This window comes from Pleurodeles waltl, chromosome 2_1 (genome assembly GCF_031143425.1).
Source record: "Pleurodeles waltl isolate 20211129_DDA chromosome 2_1, aPleWal1.hap1.20221129, whole genome shotgun sequence".
Lineage (NCBI taxonomy): Eukaryota > Metazoa > Chordata > Amphibia > Caudata > Salamandridae > Pleurodeles > Pleurodeles waltl.
The window spans coordinates 321584973-321606439 of record NC_090438.1 but is presented as its reverse complement, the minus strand read 5'-3'; the positions used below and the strand labels follow the sequence as shown (position 1 = coordinate 321606439).

At 47.9% G+C, this 21467-nt stretch overlaps 1 protein-coding gene across 2 annotated transcripts in view; it reads right to left on the bottom strand.

Moving 5' to 3' along the window:
* Positions 1 to 21467, bottom strand: part of LRCH2 (leucine rich repeats and calponin homology domain containing 2) — a 743639-nt gene that overhangs the window by 120953 nt on the left and 601219 nt on the right. For both annotated transcript variants that reach the window (XM_069212552.1, XM_069212554.1), the window contains one exon: positions 14390 to 14527. In XM_069212552.1, the coding sequence (XP_069068653.1) occupies positions 14390 to 14527 (138 nt within the window). The remainder of the gene's footprint in view (positions 1 to 14389; positions 14528 to 21467) is intronic.

Below are 21467 nucleotides of genomic sequence, written 5' to 3'. Positions count from 1 at the left end.
TGTGGACAATGCACCTGTGAAACAAATAGACTGGACTCTGCCATGGACATTCCTCCACCATCACCACAGCCCATTTTACAACCCCCTCCACTTATTTGCCCAGAAATAAGCACACTAGAATCACAAACCAATTTGGAGTCAGTCTGTGCTTTCACAAATGTGTAATTGCAATAACTATGGAATATAGCAATGTCAAATTACTTGTTCACATACCAATGTAACACAGCTGTAGGCCAGGAGTAAACATAGCAGAGGGCACAGAGTGGGACCCAGATCTGTGAAATTGAAAGTCAAAGTGACAGGTCAGGGTCCATACACTGAATGAAAATGACAGACTTATGCTATCTCCAACAATAGTATGAGATGTGGGAAGCAGTGACATCTTCTTACCTGTGTCTCACTGGAAGTATTGCATGATGATGTTGTTTCGGTTGTCTACATCTTCTTCTTCTGCCTCCTCTTCTTCACTGTCCACGGGCTCCACAGCTGCCACAAGACCACCATCTCTGCCATCCTCCTGCAGAAAAGGCCTGGCGTGGCAAAGCCAGGTTGTGTAGCATACAGCAGGCCACGATTACCTGGCACACCTTCTTCGGTGAGTATTATAGGGAACCACCTGTCATATGGAGGTACCGGAATCTGGCCTCCTAGTTCACCCATGTACCTCATTGTAGCATTCCTCTGCCCTTGTCCTGGGATTCCTCACTGGGGTCAGTAGCCATGACAGGTTGGGGTAACCAGACTCACCTGCAAATGTCAAGGGACACCTGTTAGACTCACACTAACCCTTAGGGACAGCCCCATACCCAGACACCTATGTCAACTGTATTGGGATCTTGGCCTCACCTATTAGCCACACACGGTGCCTCTGGAGTTGGCCCATCACATAAGGGATGCTGCTATTCCTCAAAATGTAAGCGTCATGCACAGAGCCAGGATACTTGGCATTCACATGGGAGATGTACTGGTCTGCCAAACACACCATCTGCACATTCATCGAATGGTAGCTCTTCTGGTTTCTATACACCTGTTCATTCCTGCGGGGGGGGGGCTTTGATACAAATGCCACATGTGTCTCATCAATGGCACCTATGATGTTAGGGATATGTCCCAGGACATAGAAATCACCTTTCACTGTGTGCAAATCCTCCACCTGAGGGAAAACGATGTAGCTGCGCATGTGTTTCAGCAGGGCAGAAAACACTATGGACAACACGTTAGAGAACATTTGCTGGGACATCCTTGATGCCATGGCCACTGTTGTTTGAAAAGACCCACTGGCCAGGAAATGGAGTATTGACAGGACCTACACTAGAGGGGGGATTCCTGTGGGATGGCGGATAGCTGACATCAGGTCTGGCTCCAACTGGGCACACAGTTCCTGGATTGTTGCACGATCAAGACTGTATGTGACTAGGATGTGTCTCTCTTCCATTGTCGACAGGTCCAGCAGGGGTCTGTACACTGGAGGATGCCGCCATCTCATCACCTGCCCCAGCGGACGTGCCCTATGGAGGGGAACAGTGAGCAGAGAGTCATCCAACACCGAGGTATCACAATGTGTTATTTGCAGAAACGTCATTAAGCCGCAATGTGCCGGTATCTGTCTATATTCCCGGCCTAGATAGGTGTGACGCAGTTCACATCCATCCCATGTGGCCTCCTGAAATGGCAGCTGCCTGACCTGCAAGGTGGGACAAGGGGATATGAGGTAACTGCGCTGGCGTTCTATACCGTCGAGGTGGGCGGTCGAAGACAGCGGTGCAATTCTGCATTGGTTAACATTGGGCCCCATGGGTCCCAGGAGCCAATGACGATGTACTCCGGCGGTGCCGGTACGCACCGCCGCAGACGTGACTGCCATTTTCTGTCTGTTCACTCACTTGATACCTGACCTTCAACAGGAGAGGACCTACACTGCAAGTGCTGCTGTGACCTGTGTCTGGAAGCGACGGTGGCTCATGTGTCTGGGGAAAGGGCCCCTGCTTTCACTTTGGAGGAGTTGGAGAAACTAGTGGATGGGGTCCTCCCCCAGTACACGCAACTGTACGGTCCTCCAGACAAACAGGTGAGTACACTATGAACATGCTGCATGGGCAATGCCTGATTTGAGTGGTGTGGATGGAAGATACATGGGGGGGCTGAGGCCTGCATGTGCGGATGGGGAGTGTATGTGCGTTAGGGCATGGGTGGGAACTGGGGGGCAATGAGTATGACGGTCCGGACGGGTAAGTAATTTTCTTTCCCCCTGTACCATTCCTCTAGGTCAGCGCCCACCAGAAGAAGGGTATTTGGTGTGCCATCGCCAAGGACATCCGGACCTTGGGGGTCACCCCACTGCCGTAAAAGACGGGAGGACCTGCGCCGCTGGAGCAAGAAGACGGCGGAGGCCCAGCTGGGGATGGCCTCCCAATGTGGGTGGGGTGCCCATCGCGCCATGACCCTCTGATGTTCCGGATCCTGGTGGTGGCGTATCCAGAGTTGGATGGGCGCTTGAGGGCATCACAGCAGCCACAAGGTGGTGAGTACAGTCTCATTCAGCTGACTCTGCGCGCATTACGAGGTGTCTAGGAGGGGGAGGTGGGCAGTGGGGTCCCCTAGGCCAGGGCAAAGTTGGTAGGCAAGGTCCCTTGTGAGGCAGGCAATGTGGCACCCCAACCCCACCAGTGGTAAGAGCCATCTACACCTAGTGAGGCTCCTGTGACCTCCAGGTGTGAAGCAACTTGTCTTAGGCCTCGTACCCCATGGTCAGCTGAAATTCCTAGGCACTGTCAGTGCATGGCGTAGTGCAGAGGGTTGATCCCTGTGTGTTGTGTCTGCCAACGATAGTGGTGTTGCATGCACTGAACATGTCTTTCGTCTGTCCCCCCCCTTTTTGTGGTCTCCCTGTTCTTGTGTGCAATAGCATCATTAGGCGGAGGAGCATTGGCACCGGAGCAGGAGGGAGCTGCAACCCACTTGGCCCTGAAGGGTGAAGCAACGGAGTCTGAAGCCACCAGTGGGACGGAGGGCAAGGGGAGCTCCACGGCGGGGACAGGAGCAGACAGCAGTGACAGCGACTCCTCCTCTGATGGGAGTTCCCTTGCGGTGGTGGGCACCTCTGTGCCCACCAAATCAAAAGGTACAGCCGCCACCCCCCCTACCAGTACCGCCCTCCCAGCAGCCCCTCAGCGTGTATCCCATGCCTGCTCACCCAGGAGGGTGGCCATCTCCTTCGCCCCAGGCACCTCAGGCCCTGCCCCAGTCAGCCCTGCTGCCCTCAATGAGGAGGCTATAGACCTCCTGAGATCCCTCACTGTTGGGCAATCTACCATTGTGAATGCCATCCAGGGTGTAGAGAGGCATTTGCAACAAACAAATGCATACCTGGAGGGCATTCATTCTGGCCAGGCAGCCCAACAGAGAGCATTTCAGGCTCTGGCCTCAGCACTGATGGCAGCCATTGTCCCCGTGTCCAGCCTACCCCTCCAACTTCCTCCACCCAGACCCAACCCCCTGTACCTCAGCCTATCCCAAGCACACCATCAGACCAGCATGCACACTCATTAACACACAAGAGTGGACATGGCAAACATAAGCACCATCCCCATGCAGACACAGCAGCATCCACTGCCTCCACTGTATCCCCCTCCTCCACGTCCTCCTCCTCCATCCCTGTCTCGTCTCCACTCACACCTGCATGCACTACATCCTCAGCCACTGCCTCTATCACCAGCACGCCCATCACCACACACCGCTCATGTGCACTTACCACCCCACTACCATTCACACATCCCTAGTGTCCTCTCCCAGTGTGTCAGTGAGCCCTCCTCCTAAAGTACACAAACACAGGCACACACCCACCCAACAGCCATCCACCTCACAACAGCATCCGGCCCATGCACCTTCACCCAAATTCAGCAGACGTACACCTCCTACAACCACTACCTCTACCTCTACCATCACTCCCAAACTCCCTCCATCTTCCCGTCCCAGTGTGCTAAAAAACTCTTCCTGGCTAACATTGACCTCTCCCCTACACCCCCCCATCCTTCCCCTAGGGCCAGGCTTTCCAGGTCCCAGCCCAGCACCTCAGCCACCACATTTCCAGGCACAGTGGTGCCAGCAACTGCGGGGTCATTGAGTGTGCCACCCATCAGGGCTGCCAGTGTGCCACGTATCGAGGGCAAGGGCATTCCGCCACCTGCCAAGGTGAAGAAGGTGCCCACATCCCGGAGGGAGAAGCCGAAACTACCAGCCACCAAGGGCTCAGCAAAAACCAAAGGGGATAGTGGCAAGAGAACTGCAGCACCATCAAAGCTGGGGAAGGGCCAAAAGCTGAAGAGCAGGTCAGGAGAGGGCATGGTGGTACCGACTGAGGGACCAATGTCACACTTTCTGTCCACGACCACGCCAAACTGTATGGCGGCGAACACCGCTAGCTGCCCCGCCACCACAACCGCTACCTGCACCACCCCCGGCACGTGTACAGCCTCAACGACAGTCCCCAGCCTCTTCCCCAGTGGGCAGCCATAAGAGGCTGGAGGAGACATCCTGCTTTGTCCCTCAGCAGGTGCTGACCCATGCACCGCCGCCAGCAACGCCACCACAGACACCGCCGCAAGCACCGCCGCCACAGACACCGCCGCAAGCACCGCCACTGGCCCGCGGCGTCCTTGGACACTGGCACCACCGCTGACATGGCTACCATCCCCAGTGGTCAGTCATCTGAGGCTGGAGGAGAGTTCCTGGACCCTGGGCAGCTTCCATGAGGCATGGCTTCCATCACTGTTTGCACCTGCAGGTGGAAGGCGAAGCCGCAGCAGTGTGGGGTATGTTGCTGCCTCCATGGCGTATCATGCTACCTGAACCTCGCCAATCTCGTGGCACGCACACCCAGGTGAGGGAATTGTACCGGCCACACTGCACGTGGAGCACTCTGGGCACCATGCCCCCTCCAGAACCAGTGGAGTATCACATCCACTACCTCAGTCCTTGGCAGGATTAAGCACTCTGGGCACCAGGCCTCCGCCAGAACCAGTGGAGTATCACATCCACTACCTCAGTCCTTGGCAGGATTAAGCACTCTGGGCAAAAGGCCCCCTCCAGAACCAGTGGAGAAAGACATCCACTACCTCAGTCCTTGGCAGGATGAGGCACTCTGGGCACCAGGCCCTCTCCTGAACCAGTGGAAAAAGTCATTCACTACCTCAGTCCTTGGCAGGATGAAACACTCTGGGCACCAGGCCCCCTCCAGAACCAGTGGAGACTGTTATCCACTTGAGAGACTATGGCTTTGCACTCCCCAGGATAAAGCAGTGGGAAACCACCCACTGGAAAGACTTGAGAGACTGTGGCTTTGCACTCCCCAGGATACAGCAGTGGGCAAACCACCCACTGGAGAGACTTGAGACTGTGGATTTGCACCCCCCAGGATAGACCAGTGGGCAAACCACCCACTGGAAAGACTTGTGAGACTGTGGCTTTGCACTCCCCAGGATACAGCAATGGGCATGGAGCCCCCTCGTGCAGCAGTGGTGTTGTGCGTTCATCAGGCTGAGGTGCCCCCTCTCCCCCTGAGGTGCCTGTGTATTTTTGATCTGATGCCCCAGCAGGGTTCTCTCTGTTTCGAGTCAGGTATCATGTGTGGGCTTGGCCCATGCATTTTGGGCCCAGTGGTCCACGGACAATGAGTGGTACACTATCCGGACTTGTGTATTTGGTGTTCATATTTGTATATGCTGAATTTGGTGTTTTGACTAATGGATTTTTAATGATTACAATCGTTACAATCATTTCCTTTTGTCCTTGCGTTCTTCCAGGGGGTGGGGTGGTGTGTATGTAATGTTGCTACATGTATTTGTGTGTATGTTGCTGTGTGTGAGGGTGAGGGTGGGGGTGTTGCGTGTTACGTGAGTGTGTCACTCTCTTTCCTCCCCCCTGCACTGTGTTGTAGGTGCAGTACTCACCGTAGTCGCCACCGCCGTCGTTCGTACTCCTGATAGAAGAGGAGGTAATCCAAAATAGGTAACACCTGAAGTTCGGGCTCCATGGTGTCCTGGTTCCTCGTTGGGTGTCGAGAGGTGAGTGGTTTCCCATCTGTGTACTGTTTCCGCCGTGCTTTTGATAGCGTCTGTTGGCGGTTACCGCCGCGGTGTTTGTTCCTACCGCCGTGGCGGTCGGAGTGTTAAAGTGGCTGTCTATGTTGGCGGTTTCCGCCACGGTCGTAATCCCATTTTTTTTTTCCATCGGCCTGTTTGCGGTACTACTGCTGCTTTAACACCGACCGCCAGGGTTGTAATGAGGACCTATATCTTGCCAAGCCTTTAGAAGGACAGTGAATAAATACACAAAATTTCAAAGCTGGGTAAAGGATAAAGAACAGATGGCAAAGCGGTACCATGGGTGGTTGTGTTGAAATGCTTTGCTGTCCAAAGGAGTCACCCCTCCTGGAAGCCACATATCATCAGAAGATGATAACAACGGTTACAGGCACTAAGACTGGGTGACATTCCTACATTGGATTTCAGTCCGAAATGGAGGGAAGAGGGACAGAGTGGGGATAAGAAATGCCATCTGTGTTACCAGGCAGATGAAATCCTACAGCATATTATATGCATCTTCTCTGCCTTGGCCACTCAAAGAAGAGGTTTGCTGAAAAAAGAATTCTATAACCTAAGGATTAGGTTGTGCAGATCAGCACTGATGGAGTCACTGGCCCAAGGAACATAATGTTAAAAATTAGACTGACACAGTTCATTGACATTTTTAAGTCACTCATTATGACGTATGTATGCTTACAAGTGGGGTAGATGAATGGCAGAGGGTGCCCCGAAAAGATAATGTGTATGTAGCCACACCCGACGGGCTGCTAGGGTCCACAAGTGTTCATGGGCTCCTATCCCACCAGGTTGAGTATCAGCTGACATCTTTTACTCATCTTCCGGCTAAACATCAACACCTATAGGCAAATTTACACATTGGTTCCCAGTGTTCCTATATCAATGTTAGCATACCTATACCTTATGCTATATCCATTTTTTAAGCCAGGTATCACACCAGCTGTTTTCAGCCCAAATATTAGCACCTTGTTTGTGGATTAGAATACCATATAGGTTTTTTTTTTATTTTTTTATTTTTAGCAATCACAAGAAGATGGCCCATCCTGGGCCTACTAAATCCAGCATAAATGGGTACTGCCTAACTGAGATCCAATGAGGACAATTTGCGCTATATGCGCTATTCGCATGTGCTGAAACATTGGAACTGACCTGAACATGTTTTTAATTCTATCAGTATTTTGTATTTTCAATCTTTGCGCAAACATATATTATTTAGGACTGTATGCCCCCTTTACATTTTCAGCTTTGCTGGCACCTTTGCCGCCTCTGTGATTTTTGATCAGGCCAGCTGAGATTTAACGTCGCACAATTTGCACTTCATGCGTCATTTGCACAGGTTGCATAATTTGCACTGTTTGCACGCATGAAACATTGGAAGGGACCGGCACATGTCTATAATTTTAACTCTGTTTCTACCCAGTTATGTGGTGGTCCATTATCACTATCCTCTGTGAAAACCTGCCTACTATTCAGGCTGCAGGTCAGCTTCACATTTCAAATTTTGTTGTCACAGTTGGAACCCCTGTATGATCCTCATATTGTATAGGTTATGTGCGAGTTCCACTGGATAATGCTAGCATCTCACGGTTGTGTGAAACACCGATTATAGGCCCATTAAACTTGTGTTGATGAGTGTCGTCTAAACAAGAATACTACCAGCATGTGTACATTGGAACCAACCTGTTTCTGTTTGGCAATTTTATCCTGAATTTATATGTGTGTTTTATTGATATTTATGGCTTTATTGACTAATAAACGAATATCACTACTACCAGAGGCAAACCAAATGTGGGTCAGTCACCGAAATCTGTTGATGAAAGGAGTCACATGGCTCACAACTTGCCTTTCTGGTGAACAGTCTTCACGCCTGGAGAAAAAGTCTCAAAACATTTTTGACATAAGGTTGAAAAAATATCAGTCAAACTGTGACAGGGCGTAGCTTTTTCCTGGATGAGCCTGACTGGGGCGCAAAGAAAAGAACTGACATCAGTGCCATGGGGTGGCACCTATGTAGACACTGTGCACATCACTTCCGGGGGACAATACTGATGATCCTACACAGAGCCGAATGACACCACCTACCGGCACACAAAGTAGGAGATCTGAGGCTAGAAGTCTTTATCAGATAGAACCTCCATAAAGTTCATCACAACAGGTGACTTGAAAAGGGCAGGTTGAACTAGCATTTTTTTTTTTTAAAGTTGACCTGGCCGAAGACATCTTCTAACTCAATATCCATGCATACAGGTGTCATTTTTTGGAGGTAGGACCCTCCCCTATTGCTTAGATAGATGTCATCCCAAAAAGGAATCTGATCGGAGGGAAAATGTTCAGGCTCAAAGGATGTGGGTACCACCCTCATGGCCCAATCTAACCCTATCAGGATAACTTGGACCTGTTCTGTCCGGATATTCTTCAAAATTCGAGGCAGGAGACGTAATGGTTTGATTGTGTTCAGGGGTTGTGTCCTATTGCAGATGGTATGCCTATCCCAGTGACTTTCAAGGAGAAAAATCTAATGAGCAAAAGTTTCAGTACTGCTCATTCATGGCGGTGGCGAACATATCTAACCAGTGCAGGCCCCACTATGTGATAACGCTTAGTGCCATTTCAGGATGGCGACTCTTTTCATGGTCCGTGAGCCAACACCTGTTCAGCTCGTCCCCTCTGGTACTCAAAGACCCTGTCAGGTGGTTGGTGACCCAAAAGATCTGCTGCTGATCCAGTAATCTCAAAAAGGAACAAAGCCTCCAGGCACAAGATCCAGGTCCCAACTCCACTCTGCTTGTTGCAGTAGCACAGGGCATATAAGTTTCCTATGAGGATGTGCACCAGCCTCCCCCTCACGGTCTACCGGAAGGCTTTCAAAGCCAGCCAGATTAAGCAAAGGTTAAAAGACCTGGATGGAATCAGAGAGAAACCCTGGTGCTGGCTACAATGAAACCTAATCTTTCACTGCAGGGCCTGTAAATGCCATATAGCATATGGGACAAGGAGGATGCATGATACTAGGAGTCAAAGAAGTCTGAGAACCATTCCTGCAGACAGCCAGGATTGAGCCTGAAACAAGGCCATATCTTGAAAGTCCCACACTGGCTAAAGCAATACAAAAACATTGAATGCCATTTTATGCAGGATAGCTCATGAAATCCTCACTCCAGGGCTTAAGTGGGGCTCGCTGATGTAAAACCCCTAGAAGGTTAGGGCAGCTCGTGTTGTCCAGTGGTGGCCTGTGACTAACTACGGCAAGCCTGTTTGGGGCAGCAAGTCTGTGAGGTTCAGGAATACATGTACACCTGACCTCTGAAGTTGAGCGGTGACCACTGCTATCACCTTTGAGAACACCCCAGGGGCTGAGGTAAGACTGAAACGCATCATAGCAAATGCTAAGTGTCCCAACCCCATCTTTAAGCTAGAGTCTGTGCCACTATAGGCCAGGCATAGGAAAATATGCATCCTGCAAGTCCAAGGACACCATCTCCCCTTTTCTCAGAAAGGCACTCAATGACCAAAGGTCCAATAGAGGACCTATGCAGCACCAAGAAAGTAGCACAAGAAGCACCCTCTGACCCCTCTCGAAGTCCAGCACTCATTTGTTAGTACCCTTGACCAGTAGGACGCTGACCTCCAAACCTGAGGTGTGATGTAACATTACATGAGGGGATGTGGTAATAGAGGAATGCTGCTTATGCTTTAGAGAATGGAGATGAATTCCTCAAAGTCCTCTTCCTCAAAAAGCCTTAGCTGATTGCTGCACGAAGTGAGACGGTAGATGTTGCTCGTAAGCTAGACATCCGGAGTAAGCCCTAAATTTTCTGCATTGTTGGTGGAATTGGTGGGCTGGTGACAACAAGCCCAAGGATCATGCTGCACTGCAACTATTTTTATACTGCTCAAGTGACAAGGTAGCCTTTTCACCAAGAAATTCTAGATCTTTCAAAGGACATGTCCATTAGGGATGCCAGCTCGACCCCAGAAAAGCCAGTTGCGTGCATCCAAGCACACTGTCTATGCGCTTTGCTTGTGCATTAAGCGTGGCCTATGAAATCAGTGGTGTTCAGATCAGTACACAGTTTGCTGCATCTTCTCCATCTTGAATCATTTGGGTAAAGCATGCACTGAGATCTTTCATGGCTTTTCAGCAAGACTATCCTGGCAATGTCCCACAAAGAGAGGTACCTGCCAGAAAGTGGCCAACACTCAAAGAGGATTGGGCCGAGCTAATTGCCGAAAACATCATCTTCCCAAGAGTCAATACGCTTCCATTCAATCTCTGAGGGGAAATCATTTGCATTCACTTTACTCTTCAATGACTGCACCACAAGGTTATCAGGCATATGGTGTTTTGTCAGAAAATGAGGGACACCAGAGGTCGATCTGTGCCACCCTGTCACAGGTTTACAAACTGAAAGAGTCAGACATGACTTTCATCGAGTGGCTGCAAGGGGATCTGTGAATGCCTACTTTTTAAATGGCAAAAGGCATCTTGCCTGATTTTGAGTGGTGAATAGGGCTATGTAGTGGGCTGTGACATGGAACAGGAGCAAGACCACTGTGTAGGAAGCTGGCTCCGTATATACTATATCAAAATGAGATATAGGGCCATATGTACGAACACATTTTCCCACTGACACAGAATGGGAAAAACCCTTTGCTACATCTGGCCCATAGTGTGCACAGAGTCCAGGGGTTCCTCGGAGGCTTAACAGAGGCTAAAGTAGATAATGCTAATGCTCTCTTTTGTGGTAGAGTGGTCGAGCAGTTAGGCTTATTAGAGGGTAGTGCAAAGCATTTGTTCTACACACACACAGACAATAGAAGAAGTACATACTCAATGACTTAACTCCAGACCAATTATTTTTATATAGCAAATATATATTTTCTTAATTTATTTTTTAGAACCACAAGATACAAGTTGCAGGTAAATACTTCAATAGCTTCGTATTTCACATATGCATCAACAGAACTTTGTTTGAAATCAATAAGTTATACAAGTTTTGAAATATTGGCAATTATCAGTTTTAAAAATGGACACTTCAGTTCCTGGGGGAAAGAAATGTTAGTTCAATTTGCAGGCAAGTACAACACTTACAGTTTCAGTCTCCAGGCTTTAGGAAGTGCACCGGTTGGGGTTCAAGTTAACCCCAAACACCCACCACTGGCAACACAGGGTCGGCCGACTGCAGAGGTAAAAATTGAGCAAATTTAACGTGGGCTGCTATGGAGACAGGAGTACTCGGAATCAGGTCTACCTGCAGGGAAGTACCCGTAACTCAGAGGGCAGACGAGGGGGGATTAAAGGAGCACTGGAAGGGCCACAAGTAGGCATCAAACACACATCCACTGGGGCAGCCAGTTGCAGGATACAAACAGGACGTTGGGTTTCCAATGCTGGTCCATGAGGGGGTGCCGGGGGTCACTCAAAGGCTGCAGGCGAGGTCCGGGGGGTGTCTTGGGCACACCACCGGTTGGACAGGGAGGAGGGCTGCCTATTGAACGTGGCTACACCAGGTAGGTCTTTTGGCATCCAGAGCGTCCAGAGCTTTTAAGGTCAGGGGGGTCCTCGGGATTCCCTCTGCAAGTGTCATGGTGGAGGGCTGGAGAGGTCAACCCAGGGTGGGCTCTTGCTCGGAATCGCCTGGGGATCCTTTCTAGCTGGTTGAGCCACCTGGAGACGGGCCATGTGCGTCTGGTGCAGAGTGGTTAGGACTCACGCATTCGGAAAGAGATGGGAGTCCTTAGTTGTTGGTTTATTCGTGCACAGGCCCACTGTCCAAGGGAGTTCTTGGTCCTTTTGGGTACAGGGCAGTCTTCTGGAGCTTGGCAGAGGTTGCTGATCATGCTGGATGCATTGCTGTTCTTTTGCAGGTTCTTCGAAGCAGAAGACAGGCCGATAGGGCTGGGGCCAAATCAGTTGTCTTCCTTCTTCTCTGCTGGGGGTTTCAGCTTAGCAGTCCTTCTTCTTGTCAGGTCGCCAGGAATCCTAGATTTAGGGTATTTTAGGGGTCAGAGGGCAGTAGCCAGTGGCTACTGCCACTGAGGGTGGCTACACCCTCCTTATGCCCACTCCCTTTGTGGAGTGGGGCACAAACCTAATCCCATAGGCCCCTGTCCTCCAAACCGAGATTGAGGATTCTGATGGGGGGTGGGGTCACCTCAGCTCTGGACACTTTAGGGGTGGTCACTCCTCCCTGTTTTCCCTAATTTTCCCGCCTGAGTTGCCGCCAAAAGTGGGGCTCTGTCCGGGGGTGGGCAGCTCCACTATCAGGAGTGCACTGGGGCACGGTAACCTGAGGCTTGAGCCTTTGAGGCTCACCGCCAGGTGTTACAGTTCCTGTAGTGGGAGGGGTGAAGCACCTCCACCCAGGACAGGCTTTGTTTCTGGCCACAGAGTGCACAAAGGCTCTCACCCCATGTGGTCAGAAACTTGGCTAAAAGTGGCAGGGTGGCACAGAACGGTCAGTCCTTTACTAGCAGTTTGGCTAACATACAGGGGGCATCTCTAAGATGCTCTCTGTGTGCATTTTTCAATAAATCCCACACTAGCATTAGTGTGGGTTTATTAAGCTGAGAAGTTTGATACCAAACTTCCCAGTATTCAGTGAAGCCATTATCGAGTAGTGGAGATCGTAATGGCAAACTCCCAGACCATATACTCACTATGGCACACTGCACTTGAAAAGTCTAAGAATGGACTTAGATACTGCAGGGGCATATTGCTCATGCAGCTATGCCCTCACCTGTGGTATAGTGCACACTGCCGTAGGGCTGTAAGGCCTGCTAGAGGGGTAACTTACCTATGCCAAATGCAGTAGTTTGTGGGCATGGCACCCTGAGAGGGGTGCCATGTCGACTTTGCCTTTTTCTCCCCACCAGCACACACAAGCTGCAAGGCAGTGTACATGTGCTTGGTGAGGGGACCCCTAAGGTGGCACCCTTGGGGGCCTTCCCTGGCCACAGGGCCCTTGGAACCATGGGTACCTTGTACAAGGGACTGAACTGTGTGCCAGGGGTGTGCTAATTGTGGAAACAAAGGTTCAGTTTTTGGGAAAGAACAATGGTGCTGGGGCCTGTTAGCAGGATCCCAGCACGCTTTCAATCAAAAATTTGCATCAACACTAGGCAAAAAGTGGGGTGGGGGTAACCATGCCAACAGTGGGACTCTCCTATACACTGTTTCAAATGTGACCTCTCCTTATGCTCGGTGAAGCACAGTTACCTCCTGCTCACTAAACACCTACGGGTGCATGATTATACAATACTCAGACTTTGTGTAATGACTGGAGCACAGATACCAAAGGTATATGTTGTGATTGTCCGTAATGGACATATCCTTCCAGCAGTTGCATCTCAGCCTGAATCCTGTCATCTTCTGGAGACACACTGTCCCTAGTACACTGTCTGAAAATGTTTTACTTTTTTCTGAATCGTCAAAGAACTTACACAGCAGACCTACAGAAACATATTGAATGGTGCAGAAAGAAAGGAACGGATGTCAGCGTGTAGGGGTGTCATCTGTACACTGCACCACTAAGTCACTTTCAGGGTAGTATAGGATCACAACACGTCGCCACTTGCCATCATGCAGAATTAATTGCTGTGAGTAAAGGTGAGGGGTCAGCAGTTAGACGTACCCATCAGAAACATGGTTCACTCACTGTTGGCATAGCTGCTGTGTTGGCTACTTATAGTAAGGTCATTATTGGACATTTCTAATGAACAAGTTACTTACCTTCAGTAACACTCTTTCTTTTGGATACTTTAACACCAGATTCATCACCTTTTGAATATTCTCCAGGAGTCAGAACGAATCCGGAAAACTTCAGCTGTACTCCAGCATGCAGGCAAGTGGTGTCACATGACTGGAGATTATGTGCCGACTTGCATGTAAGAGCCGCCTGTGTGCACCTATGTCAGTTTCTTTCTAGGCTGTCTGTGCCCCCAGACACACAGCAAATTAGCAGATTGCCAGTGTGCTGATTTCTAGAATTGGGACCTTTTTAGTTAAAGAAATGGAGTCTGGTTCACAGAACAGGGACACAAGAGGGTCAATGATGATTCTGCAGATATGCTTTATTTATGCATAGATAACAATGGCTCACAAAGTTGTGCATGAAATGAAACAATGTGTTGGGTAAGGAGCATATGTCATACTTTGAGACAGTCAGCTACCCTGAATACACTTCATTGGTTCATAAAAAGTGCCGGAACGCATGCAATATATCAGGTGCTAGTATCCAAAATGTACTACTTAGACAACAATAATCTAGATGAATTTAATTACTTACCACTGCTGGTGATGGTACATGGATACTTCCAACAGAGCGTGGTCTTATGTGATTAGCTAAATGACACAGAACCACACCGTCCATTAAAGCTGCACCAATGTCATCAGGTAAAATAACCTTCAACCTTGATTCAAGATTCTAAAGCAAAGATAAAAATTTTTTACTTTAAGTGCATGAACAAGGTAGATCAATATTTCTATGCTAGGATTTTAACTACAACCATTATGCTGCTAAAATATTGAATTGAGCCTAGCAATGTTTAGTACATTTCTGAAGGAAGCAACATTACACAACATGTTTAAAACAAGTAAACTCATTGTTCAGCCATTAAATGAAATTTTGCTGTAATGAGTCTTCAATGGCAAAATTTCTTTCAGTACCATAAAGTGAGCCAAATGGTGGTGTCAAATGCAAGAAATCGTAGCAGTGCAGGATTGAGGCATGGCAAGAATTTAAACATTGGGATAATTATTCTGATAGGAGGCAAGTGGTCACATAGTTTTAAGTTGTGTTGCATGATATAACTGGACATCAGTTTAGATGGTGAAAGTTGAAGTATTGAAAAATTGACCAATGCAGACTCTGTTATAGCATACCCATACCACAAAGTGTTTATAGTTGCTGATCATCTACGGAGGAAAAAATAGAAAATTCAAGCTAATGCCTGCTCACAAATATGGGGGAAAATAACATCTCAAGAGTTTGTTAACCTTCTCATGGTTGAGTTTGCTTCAAACAGTGGTCAACAGTGAATCCCATGCCATTTGACCCAGGACAGAAAGGTGCTTACAAAATGTGTTATTTTTTTAACTTTAATCTATGCTGATCCAACCACCAATGACAAAAAAATCAGTGTGACCAATATGAACAATACCTCAGGATTTCATGGGCGACACACAGGTGCTTAGTACGTTATACAAAACATGTTAGATAAACTCATATGGAACTCAACTCTACAATCTGATAAGAAGAAAGGAACTTACTTCTATCTGTATTTCTCCAGTACTGGAATCTTTCATAGATTCACATGCTTGAATCACTCCCCATCATTGAGAAGGAAGTCCCACAATACCTTAGAAAAGCAATGCAATGACAAGTATAGACCATAAAGGCCCTTGGCCCTTCAGTTGAGTACCAGATCAGTCATTTTTAAAAATAGAAACTAAAGTCTTAACCAATCGAGTTGCCCCGCCCTGTAGAACACTCCTGAGAGAAGCTCCAGTCCTTCGGATTTTTGAGCACTAGTGTGCATAAGTGAACACCCACTGAGAGAGAAATGGTGAGCTTCCCAGGGTGTTGTGTTGGCTCTCATTGTACTAATGAGACGGGTGGATTTAGGTGACAGCACCACCAGTTTGCGTGGAACTGAGTCCAATTCCACTGTGTCACAACTATCGGCCTAACCCTTCCTGTCAGCTAGCAGTACCTCACCAACATCTAAAAGACGCGTTCCTTTCGGACTCCAGACGGACCGAGCAATTCCAACGAGGAACTCGGCTGGAGGCTTATCAGGGCTTCCTCGCCTCCCTCTTCGGTTACTGGAAGAACAGACTTTTCACTTGCAAGACCCAACACATTCTTTCAACCTACCTGCATACCGATTTACGGTCGTACTTTCCTTGGCCGGACTGGCCCAGCCTTGACAAAGTCACTTGTGTGACGAAACACGTGTTGGCTGTTTCTCTGCATAAACGAAAACTCACCTATGACAATTGCTGTCTAAGAATTAAAGACTTTGATCAACACCAACTTGGAATCAGTGCTTTCTTCTCCGCTTCTGGACCTACATCACCAGGGATACCCTTCCCCATTGATTTTACTGGACTTTACTCCTCTGAGTGCCTTGGTCAATTTGCAGCAACATCTAAAAGTGGCGGTGATTTGTGGCAGCCATGTGCATGATATTCTGATTTCTCAAGGAAATCGTGGTGTAAGAGATCTCAGCCTTTTCTCTCAGTTACATTCGTCTCACACATGCAAAGACAAACTGAAGCAGAAATCGGTGCAATGGGTTTTATTGAATCAACTGCTTTCTAGATAAAATGGTATGTACTGTAATAAGTAGGATGATAAAACATAATAATAGCAATGCGGTGATAAGGAAAGTGAAACATAAGAACAGTTCCATCACAGTGTCAGAATGCTATGGGTTGGAATTCCTACCTATACTAGAGCACAGCAGTGTTAGCCCTAATCCGCCCTTCAGGTTCCCTAGGAAGACACCATACCTCATACCTGGATAAGGTAGTAGCGAAGAGGGCTGTTGGTCCACTGAGAGTCCTCTCCCAGGTGGCCCAAAATACATCAAGTCTCAGCAGACAGCTTTGGTGAAGTGGCAGCATGCAGTGGCAATTTTCTGGCTGGAACTCTCCCTCTAACATATAGAGGGCAGAGGGATGTTTTATAATACAACAGCTGGTGTTCTGAAAAAAACTGTCCTAACGTAAGAACACATATGTTTCCTGTGAAGTGGCAAGGTTGTGGTGTTCCCACTTTGTACTGACAACAATATCGAGGACAGCCTTGAGCAGGGCACACAACAAGAATGTTAGACTAAAAGAATAGAAACAGCTCCTAAGCTAAAAGCATATGAGATAAAGGAAAATAAAACATCACAAGAATAAAGCTGAATTGCTATTAGGCTAAACAGCACAAGTTGCAGGCCTACGGCTAAAATAACGTGCCAATAAAAGCTTACTAAACTAGCCTAATGACCCTCACCCGTTGTCGGTCCAAAGTGTAAGTGGAAAACCCAATCTATACTACATAAAAAATGAAGCAATTATATGAATGTCCAAACTGACAAGCAAGCTTACTGAAGCAGGACAAACTAAAAAACGGTCAATTTAAAATAAAGTCAGTTATAGTTAAAAAGTGACTGTCATATTTAAAAGTCCCTGTCATTTTGAAAAGTGCCAATTATATCCAGAACAACAGTATCAAAGAAAGTTCCCACTTCAGCAGATTTTAATGTAACCAAATCAGTGCCAAGAAAGACCAAAGAGCACTCGTGTTCCAAGACCTCAGTTCAGCTGAGGTGTCAGAACTCCAGACAGTGCCACATGTTGAGGTGCCCAGAACCACTTCATCCACAATTGGCAGATCATAGGGGACTTCCTGTAGCAAACTCAGCCTCAACGCGCACGACTGGTAATGAGCCATCATTGAAAACATCAACAGATCAGCATCCAGTGAAAGTAAGCGCCGCGTAGAAAAACATAATTGTAGTGCACATTCGAAAAGGCACCTAATGCAATGAAACATGGGCTGCACACAGTTCAGTACCGGTCTAAATGATAAGAGACCAGTTGCACTCCAGTTCCTCAAGAGGTGCTGCTCCAAAATACTGCATAATGAGTTCACAACACAGCACCAGCAGTCCTCCTTGCTGAGAGGGGCAGCCATTGCGAATGAAAAACAGCAACAGCAAAATGCCACCTATTAAGGCCAAAATATTTGGGAATCCCAAAAAAATGCCCGAAAAAAATGTAGTGTATGGCTGAAGGTTGTAGGAGAGTACCTTCTTTCTTGGCATGGGTACCCACATTCTCTGCCCCAGTGATTATGCTCTCTCTCCCAAAACTCTGTATTTCACTCTAAATTGGCATACTGGTACTCCCTTATAAGTCCTTGGGTATATGGTACCTAGGTAGCCAGGGCACTGGGGCTCCAGGGGATCCCTATGGGCTGCAGCATATATTTTGGCACCCATATGCAGCCCATACAAAGGCTTGGGATTCCAGGGGATTCCTATGGGCTGAGGCATATATTTTGCATATATTTTGCTACCCATATGAAGCCCAAGCAAAGGCTTCTGCAGGACTAACATTGCAGCCTGCGTGAAAAGGTGCAAGCACCGTTTCACTGCCATTTACACTGCACCTGGTCACTTATAAGTCACCCCTATAGCAGGCACTCAAGCCCTATGGGCAGGGTGCAAAGTACCTGTGTATAGGGGCACCCCTGCACTAGCAGAGGTGCCCCCACAACCTCCAGGACCATTGTCCCGGACTTCGTGAGTGCAGGGATGTTATTTTACGCGTGTACTGGACATAGGTCACTACCTATGTCCAGCTACATAATGGTAACTCCGAACATAGGCATGTTTGGTACCAAACATGTTGGAATCATACCCCAAGGCTTTTGCAAGCATTGGCTGTATGATTGCATGCACTCCGGGGGGCTCCTTAGAGGGCCCCCAGTATTTCCATTTCAGCCTTCTGAGGTTTTCCTGGCAGCCCCAGCTGCTGCCACTTCACAGACAGGTTTCTGCCCTCCTGCTGCTTAAAAAACTCGAGCTCAGGAAGGAAGAACAAAAGATTTCCTTTGGGAGAGGGGTGTTACACCCTCTCCTTTTGGAAATAGATGTTAAAGGCTTGGGAGGGGTAGCCTCCCCAAGCCACTGGAAATGCTTTGACGGGCACATTTGGTGCCCGCCTTGCATTCTCCAGTCTCACTGGTTCAGAGACCCCCCCCCCCCACCGAGTCCCTGCTTTGGTATGAAACTGGACAAAGGAAAGGGGAGTGACGACTCCCCTGTCCATCACCACCCCAGGGGTGCTGCTCAGAGCTCCTCCAGAGAGTTCCTGGGTTGTGCCATCTTGGATTCGTGGTTGGCAGGTAACTCTGGGAGCATCTGAGTAGCCAGTGCAAGCAGGTGACATCAGAGCCCTCCCTTGATAAGTGCTCACCTGGTTAGGTGACCAATCATCCCCCTTTCTTGGTTATTTAGGGTGTCTCTTTTGGGTGGTTCCTCAGATTTGGATTGCAAGACTCCTGCAGGAATCCTCTGCATCCTCCACTTTGACTTCTCACTGAAGAAACTGCATCTGGACCCTGCAGGAACTCTACAAGCTGCAACAAAGAAGCAAGACACCTTCTGCAACCTTGTATCTCTGGCTCCTGAAAGCAACCTCAACTGTTTTCCAGTTGTGCATCCTCTGAAGACAGCCAGTCTTCAGCCTGCATCAGAAGAGCGAAGGAATCTTCCTTAAGGGGAAGGAGTCACTCCCCCGCTTCTGCAGGGACCAACTGCAACGACGACCGGCTGTGTGGATCCCCTCTCCTGCGAAGCTGCGTGGATCCTGCATCACAGGTGGTGGACTGAAGTGGTCCCGACAGTTCTCTCTTCCAACTGTCCAACTTTGGTGGAGGTATGAGCTTGCCTCCCCAAGTAAGACAGTACCCCACTGCAACGCGTGTTTTGCACCTGCCAAGGCTTGTTGGCATCCTTCCCCCAAGTCCTTTGTGTATCTTGTAGCTCTGGCCCCCAGCACTCTAACTTGTGACACACAGCTTCCTGAGTGGTTCTCAAACTATGTGGGAGCCTTTGTCATAGTGCTGCAACTTCCTTGTCCCCGTGCTGTGGGACTCCTGTGTGCGCTGCCTCATCCTCTGTGGGCTCTCTCAGTTCCTGAGAGCCCTCTCTAATTCCCCCTCCTTGGTAGAGTCCACCTGGTTCTTCCTATGCCCAGGCAACGCCATTTTCCGCTAACCCCGAGCTTTGTATGTGCCAAGGCTTGTTGGCAGACTCAGACGGCGCAAACCCAACTGCAATCCTCCATCCAGTGTGGGACGTCACTTGCATCCTCCAGGAACCAGACTTTATCTATTGGGTGCAGTACTGGCTGTTGTTCTTTACTGGTGTTCTTCTTTTGCTCCTTCATCTGGGTTAGCAGGGGCTCCTGCTCTGCCTGGACTCTTCTGTGCTCCTTGGACTTGGTACACTTCTTCCACAGGTCTTTTTGTCCAGGAATCCACCACTGGCGTCTTGCAGTCTCTTCTGGGTTTTGCATAATTCTTCTTCTCGTTTCTGTGTGTGTTCTGGGAAAGTTACTATGATTTACTCCTACTTTCCCGGTCAGTGGGGTGGGTTTTAGTACTTACCTTTGGGGTTTTCTAGTACTCCTAGCTCCCCTCTACACACTACACTTGCCTAGGTAGGAGACTGACTTTCGCCTTCCACTTTCTTAGTATATGGTTTGTTCTCCCCCAGGCCCATTTCTAACGATTGTGATTTTCACTAATTGCACTGTCTTCAAACTGTTTTTATGCCTATTTCTGCATTCTACTGTATATGATTTGTATGTTACTTACCTCCTAAAGGAGCACAGTCTCTATGGTATTTGTATCACCAAAATAAAGTACCTTTATTTTTATTTTTTTAACACTGAGTATTTTCTTCCATTTTTGTGAATACTGTGTGAATACAGTGGTATTGCTTGAGCTTCGCATGTCTCCTAGATCAGTGGTCAGCAAACTCATTAGTCAACAGAGCCAAATATCAACAGTACAAAGATTGAAATTTCTTTTGAGAGCCAAATGTTTTAAACTTAAACTATACAGGTAGGTACATTGTTATTAACTTAATTAGGGTACTTCTAAGCTGGCTTTTGCTAAAACGTCGTCAATCTGATTGAGGTACGTTCCCTGAGGTCGACCCCTTCCAACTCTCCCATCCACACTCGTCTTGTATACTTGTTTCGTCCATCTCCTTTCATTCATCCTCTCTGTATGTCCAAACCATATCAACATACCTTTCTCAATCCTCAATACTACATCTTCTTTCACTCCACAATGCTCCCTAAAATTAACTTAATAAACTTTACTTAAACTATAGGTGCGTTGAATAAAACTTGATGATATACTTAATAACAATATTATTTATTGATAAAAATTAAATTGTAAAGTATCCATAAAATTAACTCATGACAATGACTGACAAACACTAATGTGAACAATGGCCTTGCATCTCCTTGGAACGTTTGGGTAAGTCAGGTTTGTATGTTGTTATTTTTAATTTTAAGCACGATTCCAGGTTGTCATCAATAAGACGACTTCTCAATTTACTCTTGATAAGGTTCATGCTTGAAAATGATTGTTCGCATGAATATGTAGACCCGAATAAGGAAAGAACAGCAAATGCTAGTTTTTTCAGCTGATTATATGAGTCAGGAATACTATTCCAGGGGTTAAAAATCAACATATCTCCCTTCTCCAGGTCTTTCAAAGCAGATCACTTATGCTGTGAACTAAGTTCACATTTGTTTTTCTCCAATATTTCTATATCAGCACAAAG